An 18,586-nucleotide genomic window follows, 5' to 3' on the forward strand; every position below is an offset into this window, starting at 1 on the left:
TTGGGTGGAGGTCCCAACCTAAGTGCCCAGCTCAGTCCAACAAGCACTTCGGTGGCGCCGCCTTTGGGAGCTTGTTGGGTGAACTCAGCAGTCTGAGAACCTTCGCCACGTGCCTCCAGCTGCCTGCACCTTACTCTCAGGGGTGGGGACTTTCCTCTTGGTGCGTGGGGACTTTAACCACCTCTGTGTCCCCGAGTCCCAAGGTGGAGCTTCCCCTCCCATGAGCTCATGCCCCACTGGGTCCCCTCCCTGTGCACTTGCACACATAGGAAGGCTCTTGCACAGCCCCACAGTGGGCAACTGTGCATTTCAGGGGTCCCCAAAAGCCAGTCACTGAGTCACTCAGGCCAGAGGCAGGGCTCACACCCTGCTGACCATGCCGGTCTGGACATCGGGCTTCTGGGCTGAGCAGTGGGATCAAACAGAGGCACAGGTGAGGATGCCAGCTCAGGGCCACCACCTCCACATCCAGACAGTAGTGCGAAGAGGGTCCCAGGGGTGAAGGTGGAGGGTCTGCTTTGTTCTACTTGGGGAAAGGGGTTGTTTTGAGCAGCAGGCCTGGCTGGTGAGCAGCCTCTCAGTTCACACGGCAGACAGGTCCACGCGGTGGGCAGAATGGCTGCTCTTGTCCCAAGGGCTGAGCTTGGTGGAGGCTGTGCCTGGCCGGGTCCCATTCATCTGCAAACCACAAAGGGGTAAGGAGTGAAGACCCTGCCCCACGAGGAAAACTCAAATCCCATGTGAGTGTGGAAAGCTCTGGGCCAGAGAGGTGCGTGGGGATCCCCCTGTCGGGCAAAGCTCAGAGTGAAGGAGACCCTACTGTTCCCCAGAGATCCCGACTAGAGTCCTCTGCAGTCACCTCCCTTCCTCACTGCCTTTAGGCTGCCAGGTGTGTTCACTCACCTACTCATTCACTCATCTATCCATCCACTATTCATTCATACATTCACCCCATCTTTATTCATCTTCACCCACTGAGCAACCGTGCTCTAGGCACCACTGTGGGCCATGGGGTCAGAGCATGAACAGAGCCAAGCAGCTCTGTGGAGTGTCCACCCCAATGGCAGGCCGGGGGTCAGTAAGCCACTGAGTGATCAAAACAACCGCAGGCAGGGGCAGGGTGTGGTGTGGGAGCACCTGCGCCAAGCGCCATGTGGGAAGGACCTCCTGAGGGTGGACTCTGGAGCCAGGACCTGGCAGGTGGGAGGCAGGGCGCAGAGAGAACCCACGACAGCATCTGCTCCAGGCCACCTGAGGATCTGTCCTGGGCCCCTGTCTGGGGGTCTGGAGGCCAGGGGGATGGGCTCAGCACTGAAAGATGAGGGGCTTGTTGAGACCCCTGAGCATGGAGACTTGACTCCTTGGGCACCTGCAGGAGGAGGGGCCTGGTGCAGGGTACATAATCCTCAAAGGCGGGGATGCACCTGCTGAGTCCTTTCCCCAGTGTCTCCCTCTTGGTCAGTGGCCCTGTAAGTTCTTCTATCCACTGACTCAATACAAGAATGGCCCTGAGAATGGGGCAGGGAGAGGCTGGGGGGACTTGTCAGGACACAGGGTGCTGCTATGGGGCAACCTGGGGCAGGCAGGACACGGGACGAGGACAACCAGGCTCCACAGCCTCCCCCACTGTGGCCCAGTGCCTGTCTGCACAATGGCACCTATGGGGCTGGGCTCTGGATGAGGGACACCCAGCTCGGGGAGCAGGAAGGCAGCCTCCAGGTGACAACCACAATACAAAGAGCCCTGGGGCCAGGAGGTGGGACCCGTGATGGGATGCCCCCACCCCAACTCCTGCACTCACAGTGTCCGAGTGGAAGGGCTTCACGTTGATGTTGCGGGTGGAGCTGCTCGTGAGGGACCAGACCTTGGTTTTGTGCTTGAAGGCAGCTCTCACCTTGGAAAGCAGAAGGAAGTGTTCATTAGAGGCAATTTAGGAGGCTGAAAGAGCAAAACCCAGAGCTCTTTCTAAATGATCTCTAGGAATCTGTGCAGAGGTCAGGGCCCAGGACACCATCCAGGCAGAATCAGGGGCAGTGGCAGATCCTGCCCCCACCACACCAGGCCCAGGCATGGTTTCTGGAGGGCTCCTCCCAGCTTAGCAATGATTGTCATGGGTGCAGAGGATGGCGAGAGATACATAACCCAGCGTGTGCTGGGTAGGCTATGCATGGTCCTGAAGCCACACTGCCCTGCCAGGTGCATCCAGTCTCAGGACCTCCTAAGGCCTGTGCCTTGTCTTTGCAATCATGTGACACTTCTGACCCTGGCCACTATCTTCCTCAGCAGCCCTCTCTTCCCTACCATGCCTTTCCTGTGTCCTTGCAGATGGGCACCTCCTCTGAGAAAGCCCAGGCAGGTGGGGCTTCATATACAAAGGCAGCCAGCTCCCCACAACTGCAGCCTGGCAGGGGCTCCAATGACAATGGGCAGAATGCCAAGCCCACAGTGCAGGGGCAGGAGTTCTGCCACAGGATTATGGGTCCTGAGGGACAGGGCCATGCTCAGAGCAGCCCACCTCTAACAACCACCCACAGGGCAGGTGCAACCGCCCCGAACGGGCCCACTCACTTCCCCAGCACCCTGACAGTTCTTCATCAGTTCCCACAGACAGAGCCTCCTCCACACACCCCAGTAGTCTCCCCAAAGCCCTGGGAACACATCTACATCCTACTCTCCCCATCATGCCAGGCTCTGGTTCAGCTCGGCTATCCCCCACCAACCCCGTTTCCCTGGTCCTCTGCGCAGCCAGCAGCACCTGCTGTAGCATCAGGAAGAGAGGATGCTTGTACATTGCCTAGCAACCAGGATGTGTGGGAAGGGGTCGTAGAAAAGCAGGCCTGTTTCACACACCTTGTCACCAGGGACAAGGCTGATCCAGGATCTCATTCCCAGACACCAGCCTGGCAGGGCAGCACTGTGCCTCTCCAGAAATTTAAAAAAAAAAAAAAAAAAATAGCTTCAAGTTGTTAGGAAGTAGGGGCACGTACCTCTGAATTGAGGAGACAATGAAAGAGGAAGATGAAAAGTCCCTGGGAAGGAAAGGAGGAAAACACAGAATTAGAGCCATTTGCATTTTATCACAAGCATTTTCTGAAGGTTTTTTCCATACATGGGCTTTGGGAATGGCACTGGCAGGGCTCAATGTGACCCTGGATCCCGTGATCTGGGTTCATGGGGAGGGAAGGCCTCCTGGACTCTGCAGTGTAAACTACTCAGGCAGCTGCTGCCACCAGAGTTCAGAGGTGGCTCTAAGGGGCAAAGAGAGATGGATTTCTAGGAAGGTCCAGCACAGGGAAGGATGGACATCAGACTGACACCTCAGCTAAGCCTTGGTGTCCTCAAGTGAGACAATAATGAAAACAAGCATAAGAATGAGGATATCGCTAAACATCCAGAGGCTGCTGTGACATGCTGGGCACCAGGCCAGCATTTCACATAGGATTTTTTCTTTCAGTACTGCCCCATTAGGGGCCTGCTATTGCCCCTATTTTATAGGGGAAGGAAACAGCAGGGGACACAGAGGACAAATGAGGGCCTAGAGCAGGTGTCCTCAAACTATGGCCCGTGGGCCACATGCAGCCCGCCTAGGACATTTATCTGGCCCGCCGGGTGTTTTTGCCGCCACTGCTTGTCCTGTTTAGCAGCCGACTCATCCCGGGGCCCGCAATCTGGCCCTCCAATGGTCTGAGGGACAGTGAACTGGCCCCTGTTTAAAAAGTTTGAGGACCCTTGGCCTAGAGTATGTGGGGCTGCAGCCAGGGTACCCCATCACATCTCACGGTGAACAGCCATAGGAGGACACTGCATGGAACGGGACTTACTGCCAGTAAGCAGCCCAGAACTGCTGCAGGACGCAGCCCTGGCCTTGCAGGCACTGACACTGCACAGGCAGCACAGCCAGGGCCAGGTGGACTGCTGACAGTGCTGGGAATCTGCCTTTCCTTGGGGGACCCATGGGTTTGAAGACTCAGGCATCTCAAGCCTCTGGTTTCCAGGGTGGTAACCCACAAGGCCTAAGGATCCCCTGTTACCACCTCTATGCCCTCTCCCGTCAGGAGCTGTTGAAGGCTGACTATCTTCCATCTCAGGCCCAGAGGGGCCTCTCCAGATCCTGGCCAAAAGCATGAGCAGAGCTACTGGGAATAGGGTCAGGACACTGCAAGCCCTGTTTTCTGAGCACCCGTGGTAGGTGCTCCACTGACAGCTATCCTCAGGTCTCAGAGTGCCCCCCACTAAGGGCTCATGAGGTGTGTGGAGGGAACAGAGGACGGACCTCCCTCCTGCCTCTGCAGCAACCTGCTCCCCACACACCCACTTGTAAGAGCTGACAGCCCCCTCACCTCCCTGACAGTCCTGGTGGGCTCTTACCTGCAAGGAGTTGAGTATGGCAAACATGTACTGGAAGACTATGGCCCGGTCATTGACAGCAAGGACACCAAATACCCACGAGGTTCCTAGGATGGGCAGCAGCACAGCCACCGCTTTGGCTGTCAACCTGAGAGAGAAGCAGCTACAGTCACTTTAAGCAGTGGGCAGGAGGATTGCCCTGGAGGTAGGGAGCTTCCGGACGGGGGCAAGACCTGCAGAGAGGCCAACTCAGGTCTGGAGGGTTTAGTTTGAAAAGACAAGTAAGTAGGAGGAGCCAGGCAGGAGGGGATGAGATTTGGGGAGATTGAAGCAGCAAGGGACCCCCCCACCCCACACTTAGCATTCATAATTCAGAACCTCTGGGAACTGGGAATGCAATGACAAGGCCCTGGGATGAGGCTTCTTGCCCTAGCCTATGAAAAGCCACATCGGTGATGAAGGTAGGGGAGGGACACCTCCTGTGCTGCAGCCCCCTCCCCACCACCTAAGCCCTGTGCACCCGAGCTTCTGTGGCACTGGCAGTGAGCTCTCAGAAGGCTGGGACTGACTGGTCATCTTCATGGCCCCTGGACATGGCCCAGAGGAGGCACTAAGCCATTTCTTGCTGAACTGTGCTACTGGCAGCCCTGTCCCCCACCACATGATACCCACCAGCATGTGCTTCTATCTGCTTCCAGCCCCACAGGCCCTCTTGATATAGGTGAGGCAGGTTATATATTGAACCTATTTTGCAGATAAGGACACTGAGGCCCTGCAGGCCCCAGACACAAAATTTCATCAGTGGCAGAACCAGAGGGTATGCAGACATCTCTACCCAGGCCAGCAAAAGCACCCACCTGACCCTGCCCTACACCCCCCCCCCACACCATGGACCACAGTGAGCTTCCACTGGAAGCCCCCAGCTCCCTCACTTCTGCCTGTGTCTTCCCTGCAGGGTCACCCTCTGCCTCAGCTCCACAGCACCCTGGGCCACTCTAGGGCTACTCTTTCCTCATTGGCTGCAGGCTCACTGGGACAACCAATCAGGTTGCCCCACCACCCAACAAAAGCAAAGAGATTCGTGACTGAGACGGGTCAATCAGAGTGTGTCTGGGACCACCTGTCCTGCCACAGTCTCTGAACTGAAGAGCCAGGGCTCCTCCCTGAGTCTATACCTGGCAAGGCGACCTGACATTTCCTTTCTCAGGCCTCCCCAGCTGCCCTGGTCTGTGGCTTCCCCTGTGATTCTGTGAGCTGCTCTGGATCTCCCAGGACAGGGTTTTCTGTTCTGCTCAGAGAGTGCAGAGAGACCCATCCTTGTGAGGGTCCAATCTGGGCTGGAGACCTAGAGAATGCAGGTTGGGAGACAGCACAGGCTGAGGCCACCTGGGGACATACGGGCCGATTCTCAGCCAGGCCACCCTGTGCATAGTCCCCAGTACTGTTTCCATACCACAGCAGCTGGCACGGGCAGCAGGAGTCAGCACACCCTCAGGGACACTAGACTGTTGGGATTCAGACAGGTGAGCAGGACAGAAGTGATGGAGAACAGCAAAGCCAAGGAGCCTGGTGGGCTCACGTCTCTCACAGGCACCCTCAGAGTGCAAGTTCCACCAGACCAGGGTGCACAGAGCCCTGCATAGAGCTGGAGAGCAGGCACAGGATCAGCTGCCCACAGCATTGGCTGAGTGACACAGCAATGCCTATCAGTCTGATTCAAAGCCATTTCTGATGTGCCAATCATGGTACACCTGCGGAAGTCCAGCCACATCTGGGCTTTCCACAGAGGGTCCTTCTGCACTTGAGCTTTAGAGAAAAGGCTAGATTCTAATAGGGGCCCTGCTGCTCAGGTCAGCAACTACCACACGCCTTGGTTAACCCTTATCACTGGGTGCAGTGGCTATGAGCCTGTCTCCCTCACTAGACTGAGTTCCCTGAAGCTGGGACTGTGTCTTTGCATCTTTGAAATTGCAAGGTGCCATCCCTCAGCACTCAGTGGCCCTCAGGAAATGATCGCTGAATGAATGAATGATGAACAAATGGATGAAAGTAAAAAAGTGGATCCAGCCCCTCCCAGGAGGATGTGAGACAAGGCCAAAATGAGCTTCCTTGTCCTGAGCCCAAGGTCCTGGCACTGACAGTTCCTGGCAATGAATCCCTATAAAACCCAGAACTGTTCTAGGCTTCAGATCTCAGGCAAGCTGCAGCCAATATGTTCTCATAACATTAATGCCATAAAAATAAAACACCTGTCTCTGGGAAACAAAAATATCATGCATTATTCAGCTGCAATCCTTAGTTCACAGAAGACCATATTTGAAAGGATCAATCACTGAGAAGTAGGTAGCAAAATGTGCTATCTTTTAAGTGATAGTTTATTTTTCCTTAAAAATAAAACAATGAAAGAAGTTCTCAAGGAAACATGTCCGGTTGAAACTCCCTGAGGACCCTTGTGCACATGGCCAGAGCTGTCAGTGTCCCCCTGTCAACTGCAAAAGAAGGGCCCCTGGCCCCAGGGGAGGCCCTGGGCAGGTGAGGGCTGTGGCCCAATCTCACTTTAGTCCTCAATGCAGCCGTCCTCTTCTGCTCCCCAGGGCTGGCCCTGTCACGGGAGCTCAGGTCCCCTCTGCACCCACCACATTCACCTGCTCATGGGTTTGATTCCATGGGGTTCTCACCCTCACTCCTCCGCCCCCAGACTCCTGGCTCCCACTTGTAAAACCTGAATGTTCTCTGCTTCTTTCTTGGGAGTCTGGAATAATGATCAGTAAATAGAGATTATTTTCTAAAGTGAGAGCTGGCCCTGGGAGGCAGCTGTCACACTACAGGTAAGACAGCAGAGTGAGAGATTCCCATGGGCCAGACTGGCCACTTAGAGAGAGGAGCTGGAGGCAGCAGGATGTGCTGGGCACACAGCAGAGAGACCCAGAGGGGTCTGTGCAGAGGTGCACCAGCCTGTACAGCCCGAGGGGCACGTCCCTGGGGGGCACAGTGGGTGGGGGTACAGCGCCTGGCTGTGGCTCTGCAGGGAATCTCTGGGAACCTGGGAATCTCCTCCAGCCACACCTCCATGCACTGGCGCCAGCCCACTCCCCGAGCACTGCACAGAGCAAAGCTTGCAGATGTAGCTGCCCCAGGTGGGTGCCGGTGAGGGGGTGGGGGAGGGACAGAGGAGTAGAGACAGGGAAGGGGCATACACACAGGCATGTTTGGGGCCTCATGGATGCCAGGGCTCAGGCAGGGGCATGCAAGCTTTGCTCGGGATGAGAGCTGGGGAAAGAAGGGCTGGCCAGGATAGCCTCAGGAGCCACGGGGTGGACAGAGGCAGAGACAGGCCCCTTCCCAGTGGGGCTGTGGTGGAGGAGGGAAAACATGACTCTCAGCCCTGGGGGCCCCTTTCCTCCCTCAGGGCACAGTTGAGGGACTCCCAGGGACTGGAAAGCCCAAGAAGCCTGCACCATTTGTCATCCCCACTCACAACACTTAGAATTCTTTCCAGAGTAATTATCTCATCGATTTGCTGGTGACAAATTTACTGCTCTTGCTTTCACATCAGAAAAGATGCCCTGTGGCTGGAGTAACGCACAGAATGTCAGCTGCCCAGCACTCACAGCCTGGTTTTCACAGAAGCCCCCAAGTTCCCTGAGAGGAGCTGCCTCTCCACGTTCAGCCCTGAGGTTGAGGTGCCAACTGCACCCCAGAGCCAGGACAGGCCCGGAGGCATGGGTCCAGGCTGACAGAGAAGCCCACTTCACCATCCCAGCCTGAATCACTGCCCTCCTCACCAGGGCAAAGGCCTCTTCTGAGCAGGTGGGACAGGGACTCTCCCCACAGATGGGCCACCCCCCAGCTGCAGCCATTCTGCCCCTGGGAGGACAGAGTTGATCTCGGCAGGAAGTCATTACAGAGGACCATGGGTGAAAAGGAGAAACCGGGTCCCGGGGATAGAACTGCCAGACCATTTCTGCAACATCAGGACATCCAAGGTCTGGACATCACAGTTCCCTGAATAAATAAATCCCTATCTGCTTATACCAGTTGCATGGGGTTTTCTGCCACCTGCAATTGCAGGGCCTCAACAAACATGGGTCAGGAGACCCTGATGACAGCAGGTTGTGTGGGTGGAGTCCCCTCCCCCCAGAGACACCCATTCTACCTCCAGATGGACTGGCCCAAAGAACATCAGGGGCTGCTCTCTCTAGGACCTCCTTGAGAGGTGGATCCTGTCTTCATGCTATTCTGCAGGTGGGGACGACCAGGCATTGAGAGTTAAAGAACTTACAAGGTCCCAGCAGGTCAGAGGGTCAGAGGGTCAGCAGTCTGGTTCAAGGATTCCCCAGCTGCCTTTCTGCCTGTGAGCAGCCCCAGAGAACATTGGCAGACACCCCCCACCTTAGACTTGGGGCCTGAGGCTGCTCACGGTCCTTGGTTCACATTGTAGGGGGTAGACAAAGGGCCAAGTGAGGAGGTGACACTGGAACTGCCCCTGAGATCACAAGGACCCTGAGCAAGCCAAGGGCTCAGGTGACGGTCTAGGGTCCAGGAGTGGCCTTAGTGGCCTCAGAGCAGCCCTTGGCAGCAGGGCTACAGGCCCGCAGTGGCCAGAGGTCACTTACTTGAAGGCACTGGGGTCTCCGTGTATCTTATAGTTGTCAGCGCTGATCTGTGAAATGACCCTGGTCACAGCAACAAGGATGCCAATGTTGACCTGCATGAGGAGACCAATAGAATAGTGAGAGGGGCTGGGTTGCACCTGTGCAGGGCCGAGGCCAGCTGGCTGCTGCCCTCCCCACTGCCACTCTGCCCCACCAGGGCTCCCAAGCACACCAGGATGTCACCGGGGCAAATCTAACCCCAGTTCTTGGCCATTTACCAACAAGCAACAGAGAGCTTGCCTCTGAGAGCTCCTGCACTGCAGAGAAGACAGAAGAGACATGATCCAGGCCCAGGGACATGCTGGGGCAGGAGGCAGATCACGCAGACATCAGGCCCTCAGCCTGGGGCTTAAGCCTCATCTCAGCATGGGTTCACTGAGGGGGATCCTGGGGAATGCCCCTCAGCCCTCTGGACTTCACTCCCCATTTGATAAGAGAAATTAAGATGCCCATGGCTCAGAGATGAGGAATCCCACTCACAGTGCCCGGCTCTTGTCTTCTGCCCAGGCCTGTGCTGTGTGAGCCAGGGAGGTCACAGCAAGGGAGCCTCACTGTTTGACCCCCACTTGCTGGGGACCTTTGTAAGGCTCACTGGGGAACAGGGGTGGGGGCCAGGGTGGATGATCCCTGGTGAGGCTCCAGCATGACCTGTTCCTTCCCCCGAGCAGTTCCCCATCATCATGAATGGCGGGTACAAAGCAGTAGACAGCAAGGGAATGCGAAGGCTTGTAGTCCCCTCTGCTGCACGGTCCACCACTGGTTGGCAGGGCTGTGCCATGTCCAGCTCTCTCCCTTGTTTTTGCAAAATCCTCAGTGAGGGTCTAGCTCCAGGCTCAAATCCTCTCTGTGAACCTTCAGGCCTGGCCACAGGCAATTATAAAGGCACAACCTAGCAGGTCTCCCAGGGCAGCTGCTATCCCCACACAGCCTTGGTGCAGAGCCAGAGCCTGGCAGTCTCTAAAGAGAGTATCAGGAAAACTGACTCTTGCTCCACCAGCCTCGCTCTCACGCACGTGGGCATTCCTGGCATGGTGCCTGCACCCCACGTGCTGCTCTGACTCGGCACCTGGTGCCCTTCCACTCTGAGTCCCCCCTCCCCCCATCTTATTCCAGCTCCAGGCCCCATACATCAGCCAGAGCCTCTTGTTCAGGGAAGAGAGACAGCCCCACTCCTTGCGCTGCCCCCAGGAGAAGGCGCTCAGTGCAGCCTCTCGTGCTGCTGCGGTCAGTGGACATCACCAGTCACCCCACAGTGGGCTCATCTTAATTGACCATCTTAGCACCTGCGGCTCAGCCATCTCCCAAGTTCAGCATCCCAAGGTCAGACTACCTCATTCCCCTTATTTTCTCATCTGTAAATGAGGCCAATGACAGACGTCTCCAAGGCCAGCGAAGAGGAAGGGAGTTAATAGCTAACCAGCCAGTTCTGTGTCTGCACACAGAAAATGCCCAGCATGGAAATGCCCTCTGGCCTCCCTTACTGGCTAGCTGTGCCTCAGTGCCCAGGAGGTCACACTCACTAGGCTGGGTAGGGGCAGCATGGGGCAGGGTGCCATCTTCAATGCAGTTGCACTCCCACCCAGCTGGTAGAATTTGTCAGTATTCCTTTTTCTCTACAGATTTTTCTGGGTTTTCTCTTTCTCTCTGTCTCTCTGCCTTCCAGTCAGTGTTGTCTGCCATGCACGTTTGTTCTTCCTCATGGGGACAGCTGCGGCAGCATGAGCAGAGTGGCAGCTGTCCACAGCCTCCGATCCTGGGTAAATGCTACTAGTGGGAGATGGCCACTGCGAGTGACACAAATCTAGCATCTTGGGAAAATACAAAACAGAAGCAGGCCTGGCCTCCTCACTCCATGTCACTCAGCCACCGTCTGTAGCTGGCACACAGTGCTCCTTTATTGTACTGCAAATCAGCAAAGGCCCCAGGGTGGAAGAAGCAATCCAGGGGCCACATTTCAGACGGAGAAAACAGGATGTGCCCCGTGACAGCGACACGTACCACGAAGGAGGAAATGACTGCCAGGGGATTCTGGTGTCCTGTTTCTTGCCCTGGCTCAGGGTCACCTGGGCATTTATATGTGGCAAGTCCCTGGATGTCTGCCACTGTCTTACCAGGTAAGGGTTACACCTGCACATGTGTACAGATGTGCAGGGCACATACTATGTGCCTCAGTCCACTTTCTGCTGCTGTGACAGAGGACCACAGCTGGGTAATGTAGGAAGCGTGCAGCTTTATTTCTTGCTGGGAAGCCCCAGGTCTAGGGACTGCATCTGAAACATCAGGTGAGGGCCTTCCTGAAGCATCTTCCATGGTAGAAGGTGGAAGATGAGGAGAGCAACAGCAGAGAGGGGGTTGGGGGTGAAACTCATCTTTTCATCGGGAACCCAACCCCAATTACCAACCCCTTCTCACATGGCAGCATCAGTCCAGTCATGAGGGCAGAGCCTCTGGACTCATCAGTCACCTCCTGGAAGCTCCACCTTCAACACCAATGCACTGAGGATGCTTTCCAACATGGGCCCTTTGGGGGGAGCATTCCCACCACAGTGGTACGCAGCTGTGCCTGCATCTGTCTTTATGAATCGGTATCTAAGCAGATCTATATATGGATCCCAGCTCATAATGGTCTGACTTACAAATTTCAGCCTCACCGTGGTGAGAAAGTGATACACATTTAGTAGAAACACAGTTTCTTTGTGCTTTACGTACCCACACAGCCATTCTGTTTTTCACTTTCAGTGCAATATTCAATAAATTTCATGTGGTACCTCACACTTTATTATAAAATAGGCTTTATGTTAGATGATTTTGTCCAACTGCAGCCTAAGGGGAGTGTTCTAAGTATGTTTAAGGTAAGCCGGACTAAGCTGTGGCATTTGGTGGGTTATGCACTTCCAACTTAATGTTTTCAGTTTATGATGGGTTTACTGGGACTTAACCCCATCATAAGTCCAGGAATATTTGTATTTACCTGCAGCTGAATCTGTATCTATATTCATGTTTATCTGGTTGTGTCTATTTCTACATATCTGTGTGTATAACAGTGTCTGTGTCTGTCTTTCCTTGTATCATCTATGTGTCTGTCCATATTTATATGTCTTTGTGTCTGAAACTGTATATTTACCTTTATCTGTAACTATGTATATGTCTCTATTTGTATCCGTGTGTCTGTATCTGTGAATCTGTCTGCAGTTGTATCTATGTACTTGTGTCTGTAATTGTTTCTACATTTACCTTTATTTGTAACTATGCATCTATGTCTAGGTGCCTAAGTCTGTAACTGTATCTGTATCTGTCTACATTTGTATCTGTGTGTCAGCATCAGGGTATCTGTCTGTATCTATATTTACCTATATCTGTATCTATGTATCTGTCTCTATTTGTACCTGGGCATCCATATCTGTGTACCTATCTGCATCTTTATCTATGTGTCTATAACTGTACCTGCATCTGCCTCAATATAGACGCCCACCCCCCCTTGGCTTCTCCTCAGGGGAAGTAGGGATTTTAGCTTTTCTCCACACCTGGAGGTCCCTCCTCTCCCCTTTCCTCTCCTCAGTGGGCCCAACACAGAACAAGTCACTTTGAGGGCTCAGGCCAAGGTGCCCATCATATCTTTGGTGGTGGTGGTGATGGGGTGTCTGTGGCTTCTGTAAAATCAGGTACTATGTGATGAAATCTGGCCCCTCCTAATTCACATGCTGAAGCCCTAACCACTTGTACCTCAAAACCAAACTATATTTAGAGATAGGCTCTCTTAAAACGTTAAAATGAGGTCATTAGGGTAGGCTGTAATCCACTATGGTTTCCTTAAAAGAACAGGAGATCTGGACATAGACACACATGAAGGGAAGGCCACTCAGAACCCAAGGAGAAGACAGTGCAAGAGAGGTCTCCCAAGAAATCAAACCTGCTGACACTGAGATCTTGGATGTCTGGTTTCCAAAGCTTTGAGAAAATAAATTTCCTTTGTTTAAGCCACCAGGGCACTGTGGTCCCATGGGCATGTTTGTCTTAGGCGTAATTAGAACACCTCACAAATAAGTCTGTTTCCCTGCATCACGGAGGACAACCTGAGAAGGCTCCGTGTGCATCTGGCAGTTGAGATGACAGGCAGGAATGTCACCAGAAGGGACTCGATTGTGCCCCTTCTCCCTAGCGCCAGGCCCACCAGGCCCTACACAACCCTTTACAGTCATCGAATTCCTGCCCCTTCAGGACAAACTTCACCAGGACACTGGGAAACCACATGTCTCAGCTTTCTGCAGTGCTTTACTTTAAAATTATGCAAGCAATAGATGGGTGGTTTTAGATGCATGTGGTTTCGAAGCACAACCCCCCTCCCATGTCTCCCCTTAGGGAGCCATTATTTGCTGTGCACCTGTCCACATTTCCTTATCTGTGTGCTCACAGGGGCATGCGCACCATGTGGAACTTTCAGCATCACAAAGTGGGTGTGCAATGCTAGTTATCTTGCGGCGTGCTTTCTTGTTTGGCAAGACATAACCCAAGGCAGCATGAACCATGTGATCCTCTGGGAGTGGAGGGAAAGGCACAAGGCTCCCCCTACCCCATGCCAGGATGCAGGACAAGTGGGGGAGGCATGGGGTTGGCAGGACCCTCCACAGTGCCCTCTGGAACAGGGTTCAGCATGCCTTCCGCTAAGAGTCAATTATTAGGGAGTTTCAGGTCTGTGGGCTACACAGTCTCTGTTCACTATCCAGCATGGCTGGGGAAGCCTGAGAGTAGCCTCAGACAGTGTATAAAGTGGGGGCAGTGGCCACACGCTGGTAACACTCCATCTACAAAGGCAAGCACTGGGCCACACTGGCCACAGCTGGCTGACCCCTGTGCCTGGCCATGAACTCACATGAGGCTGCCCTCAGCCTTTCCAACTCAGGCCACTGCTGGTGAGACTCACCTGGGAGGGTATAAAGGCCTAAAGCCCAGGTCCAAGAAGACAAAACCCTCCAGAGGGTGCAGTTCAGGCAGGAAGGATTGACAAGGAGTGGGGGTGGGGACCTGGAGGCCATCCTTGCCCCCACCCCACCCCCACAACAATGACACAGGGGTGGTGGCAAGCCTGGGGCCTGAGACTAGACCCCATACTGTGGCAGGTGAGAGGGAAGGATCCTGGTTGAACAGCCTCAGAATCTCAGGCAAGACTGTCACTAGAAGGGACTTCTCCTTAATTCCAGGCCCACCAGGCCCCACACAACCCTTTAATGTCACCCCAATTCCTGTTCTTTCAGGACAAACTTCACCAGGACACTGGGAAACCACATGTTACTGGCCAAAGGCAGATGTGAAATTCAGACCCCGGGAAAGGTCTGAGACAGGCCGACTCTGCCCACACCTCGCAGTTGGCTCAGAGAAAGGGACAGTAAGGAACTGCATACTTAGTATAGTTACTTTCCTGCTCACTGTTGCCATTAAATTGCCCTTAAAGCCCTTTCCAGGTGGCTCTGCTGTGACTGGGAGTCTGATACTGGGGGGACTGAAGCCGTCCTGAACAATTTCTACAAATTGTCCCCCTGGGCCCCAGAGAGCCAAAGGGAGGAGAGAACAGACATCCATAATTCCTTACAAGGCTGGGCTAGCAAGGCAACTGCAGATGACCCTGTGGAGGCCTAGGGACAGCTGCACAGACCTGGACTTGAGAGGCTCCATGGCACATGACAGGTGCCACATTCATAGCAGAGCGATTAGCAGAAATGCAAGTCACCTGTACTCAAGCTTGTGCCAGACTAGAGGACCAGGCTCCTTCCTGCAGGGAGTCCCCCAGCAGGGCAGGGGTGGCTCACCTGGACAGGTTCCCTGCCCCTGCTGGCTCAAGCTGCCTTTGGCCCAGGGAGCTGGTCCTGTCTGTGTTCCTCAGGATCTGCCAGCAGGAAACCTGGGCCAGGCCCAGCAGCGTCCTTCACATAGTAGCTCTTGGTGTCCCCCCAGGCACGTGCCCCTCCTCTGCTGCCAGTGCCTATCTCTCCAGGGAACCCCCTCCCCATTCCTCTGCATATGGCTGGGGGAGCATTGATCCCCTAACTCTGCCCCAGGATTGGAGCTGTGACCCAAGCCAGGCCAATCAGAGTATCCCCTCTGCTGGCCACAGTAACTCATAATGGACACAATCCTCAGGGCCATCAGAAGCGGCAAAACTCAACCCCAAGCCTTGGAGAATATGGAACAATAGTGGCATCCCAGGAGCTGTTGCTGCTAGACTCTCATGGGGACCCACAGCCTCCCAAGGCCTTGGGTGCCTATCTGGGACAGAGGACTCAGGGCAGCACAGGGGCACTCTGAGCTGGGTTTTCTATACTACACCCGGAACCTGAGCTGTGCTGTTGCCTACACCGAGCAGGACCTGAGTTGCCCTGTCACCTGAATCTAGCATCCAAGCTGTCACTTGAACCCGGCACCCTATCTTCCTGTCCCCTACAGCCAGCTCTCTAGCTGTGGCATGGTTCCCAGGAGGCAACTGCTGACACTACTGCTACAGCCATAGGTCCACAGGGCCACTGCAGGGTCCCTGCAGGCTCAGCTGGGACAAGCTCTCCAAGTCTTTCCAGGTCGTTCTGGGAGGTGAGACAGAGTCACCTCCCTACCAGGAGCTGTGGCAGGTGACACTGTACCCCTGTAGGGGACATGACCCTGGGGAGCCCAGCAGCCCCTTATCCCATCCTCCTCAGCCCAGCTCTGCACCCACATGGGCAGGGAACTTACCACAATGACCAACAGGGCAGGGGCAACGAAGGCCCAGATGGCGCCACTCTGCAGCGACAGCCAGCAGCTGTGGAGGGAAGCAGAGCTGTTACTCCAGCCATCCTGGGCCCCTGCCCTGGCTGCTAGGATCACCTTTGGCAGAAAGCAAAGCAGTTGCTAAGATAGTGTCTTCCCCAGTGCAGGGCCCACCAGGGGCATAGTCATAATAACGCTCAATTCCAACAGATCTTTTTTATCCAAGATGATCTCACATCTCGTTCTTGGAAAGGATTTTCCAGGTTTGCAGACTAGGTCAGCAGTCTCTGGAGCATGTAGCCAAAATCCAAAGGAGATTTTAATTTCATTATGAAAAATAAATAAGCCTTTGCCAGGGACTGGCTTGCAAAGCATTTCAAATATGAACTAATAAGCGTCTTCTATGAGGGTTGGGGTGTTGTCACATGGTGTAGCATCTGCCATTTTCATCTGCCCCAAACTCCTGGTCACTCATGCCCCCTCAGTGGCTCCCAAGTGGGAGAAAAGACTCCATAGTGTCCTGGTGACTACTTTGATGTCCCAGGATGTAGGGTCCAGTTTAAGGATCCAGCCTTCAAGACTGCCCCCCAGAACAGTCAAAGCAAGAATGCTCCTTTGAAAGCCCATCTCTTTCTAGAGCCTCACTCTAGATCCCTGGGGAGCTCTCACTTCTCAGCTCACCTGGGACCCTAAGTGTTTCCAAGAGTATCTGGGATGCCTGACGCTGCCCTCAGTAGCACACAGCGTGCCATCTCTGCCTACAGTTCACTCACTTGGTGACCACTTACTGAGAGCACGTCTACCCCATATCACATCAAAACGCTGCATACAGTGTCCTCTCGTGTCATCCTAGGTGCCCCCTGGCAGTGCAAGGGTCACTCCTGCCCTGCAGAGGAGGAGCCTGAGGCCCAGGAGGCTCCGTGACCCCCAGGGCCTCTCCTGAGCACATCCACTGCCCTTCTGCCCAGTTCCTCCTGACACCTCCTGGACCAGGAGACACTAAATGTCCCAAACAAGTGACAGCGAGAGGCCCACTTGTGCCTGGACGCCCACAACATGGAGAGGAGAGACCTCTCGTCTGTGGAGGCAGCGGTTAAGAGGAAAAACACAACAGGTCAAACCTGGGCTCTCAGAAGTTGATGACTCTGCAAATAGACAAATTGTGCCAGCTGCTCCCAGGCAGAAAGCAGGAGAGGCTCCGGTCAGAGCCGGAGCCTGCGGCCTAGCGCTGGAGGTGGGGGGGAGACCCAGCACCCACACGCTCCAGATGGAGAAAATCAAACAAATGCCATCGAGTGTGTTCAAGAAGAACATTCTTCTTCTAATTAGTGCCTCAGCTTCTAAAAGCATCCAGGATTGAAAAGAACAGGCCAGAACAATGGTCTGTTTAATCATTCTTATTTCAAAACGCTCTCAGACAATGCTTCCTGTAAGGGCCTCGTCAGTAAATTGTTGCGCTGAAACAGAAAAGGATGGATTTCTCCCAGTCTCAGGGCTCCTCTGGAAGCTCATTTCATCCTGAGTTTGTAAAGAGTCTAACTCTCTCTTCTTAAGTACTCTCTGTAATGTTTCCCTTTCATGTTTTTATTTGCTGGTATCTCTGCCTGACTGAAACAGTAGCTTTTTAAAGACATTTGAGCTAAAGCCTCTTTTCTTGTAAGGAAAATCCTGTTTCTAGAACTTGAACACATGATCTGGCCCCACGAACTATCGCATCCTATTCTTGGTTCTGCTACGAGCCCATTAGCTGCATTTCAGGTGGAACTTGGGACCTTGGACATAAAAATCCCAACCCTATTACTGAAGCCCAGGGCCCTCACGGCCCACGTGCCTGGCACACATCAGACCTCCTTCCTTCAAGCACTCGTGTGGTCCCTCCACTTCAGCTTCCTGGGCACTTGCTGACTGCCACCCCAAAAGGTACAGGTCACATGTGTGGGCTCCACAGGTGACCAGGACAGTGTCTGCAGAGTCCACATGGATGAAAATATTCCAACCAGGCACCCCTGCCAACTGCCTCTCCACCCTGGAGGCACCGGACATCTGGTTGCTAGTTCCAAGGCTGGAGGTGCCCAGAGCAGAGCTGGGCTGTTGTTCCTCACTGTCTGGGCCTGGGGGAGCTGAAGCCACAGGGGCCTCACAGGGACCTTTCCCAGTGCAGCCTACCAAGAATGATGGGTGCTCAGATGGCACCTGTCACTTACTTGTCACTGGTCCCATAACTGTCGATGGCAGACGACACTGAAATGATGCAGATCAGAAGAGGGAGGCCTGCAGAGAACCAAACGCATCACGTGAAGCCTCCAGGTCCCTTTGCTCTCTGGCCTGTTATTCACTTCACACCTGGTGCAGGCGGGGAACTGTGTGCTCCGTGTTGGGGGTATAGAATGGCCCGTATCCCCAGGGAAATTATAGTCTGAACAAAAGAAGACAGCATACATCCACACACCTGCTCCCACACCCCTCACACTCACGCTGACAAACGTGTTAGCTGAGGGAGTATAGAGCCTGGTCAAGGCAGATGCTTGGGTGAGATGTGGCTCTGTGGTGCCAGGAAGGGAAGCCCAGCTGGGACTGTCCAGACCCAAGGCTCCCAACCAGGGCCAAGGCAGCTCCACAGGAGACAAAGGCATTTGGGGGCTGTCATAACAGGGGGTGGTATCTGGTAGGTACAGACCAGGGACTCTGCTATACACCCTGCAATGCATGGGAAACCCTCCAAACAGGAATTATCCAGCCCACGTGAGTGTCAGCAATCTGGAGTGGCAGAGGAGGCGGGGTGACGCGCACATAGTCCACACGCTTCTAGTGTCTGAACCTGTCATTTCCATGGGGAACTCCACTGCATC

General features: G+C 54.3%; 1 protein-coding gene across 2 annotated transcripts in view; it reads right to left on the reverse strand.

Annotated features, from left to right (window-relative positions):
- Positions 1-516: 516 nt before the first annotated feature.
- ADGRD1 (adhesion G protein-coupled receptor D1) overlaps positions 517-18,586 on the reverse strand; it is a 120,994-nt gene continuing 102,924 nt past the window's right edge. For both annotated transcript variants that reach the window (XM_003802596.3, XM_023508488.1), the window contains 7 exons: positions 17,942-18,008; positions 15,723-15,789; positions 8,964-9,055; positions 4,369-4,495; positions 2,988-3,029; positions 1,802-1,894; positions 517-678 (listed from right to left, as the gene is read on the reverse strand). In XM_003802596.3, coding sequence (XP_003802644.1) covers positions 583-678; positions 1,802-1,894; positions 2,988-3,029; positions 4,369-4,495; positions 8,964-9,055; positions 15,723-15,789; positions 17,942-18,008 — 584 coding nt within the window. In that variant the 3' untranslated portion in view covers positions 517-582. The remainder of the gene's footprint in view (positions 679-1,801; positions 1,895-2,987; positions 3,030-4,368; positions 4,496-8,963; positions 9,056-15,722; positions 15,790-17,941; positions 18,009-18,586) is intronic.

Source organism: Otolemur garnettii, unplaced genomic scaffold (assembly GCF_000181295.1).
Source record: "Otolemur garnettii isolate 467f Iridium unplaced genomic scaffold, OtoGar3 scaffold00250, whole genome shotgun sequence".
Classification (NCBI taxonomy): Eukaryota; Metazoa; Chordata; class Mammalia; order Primates; family Galagidae; genus Otolemur; species Otolemur garnettii.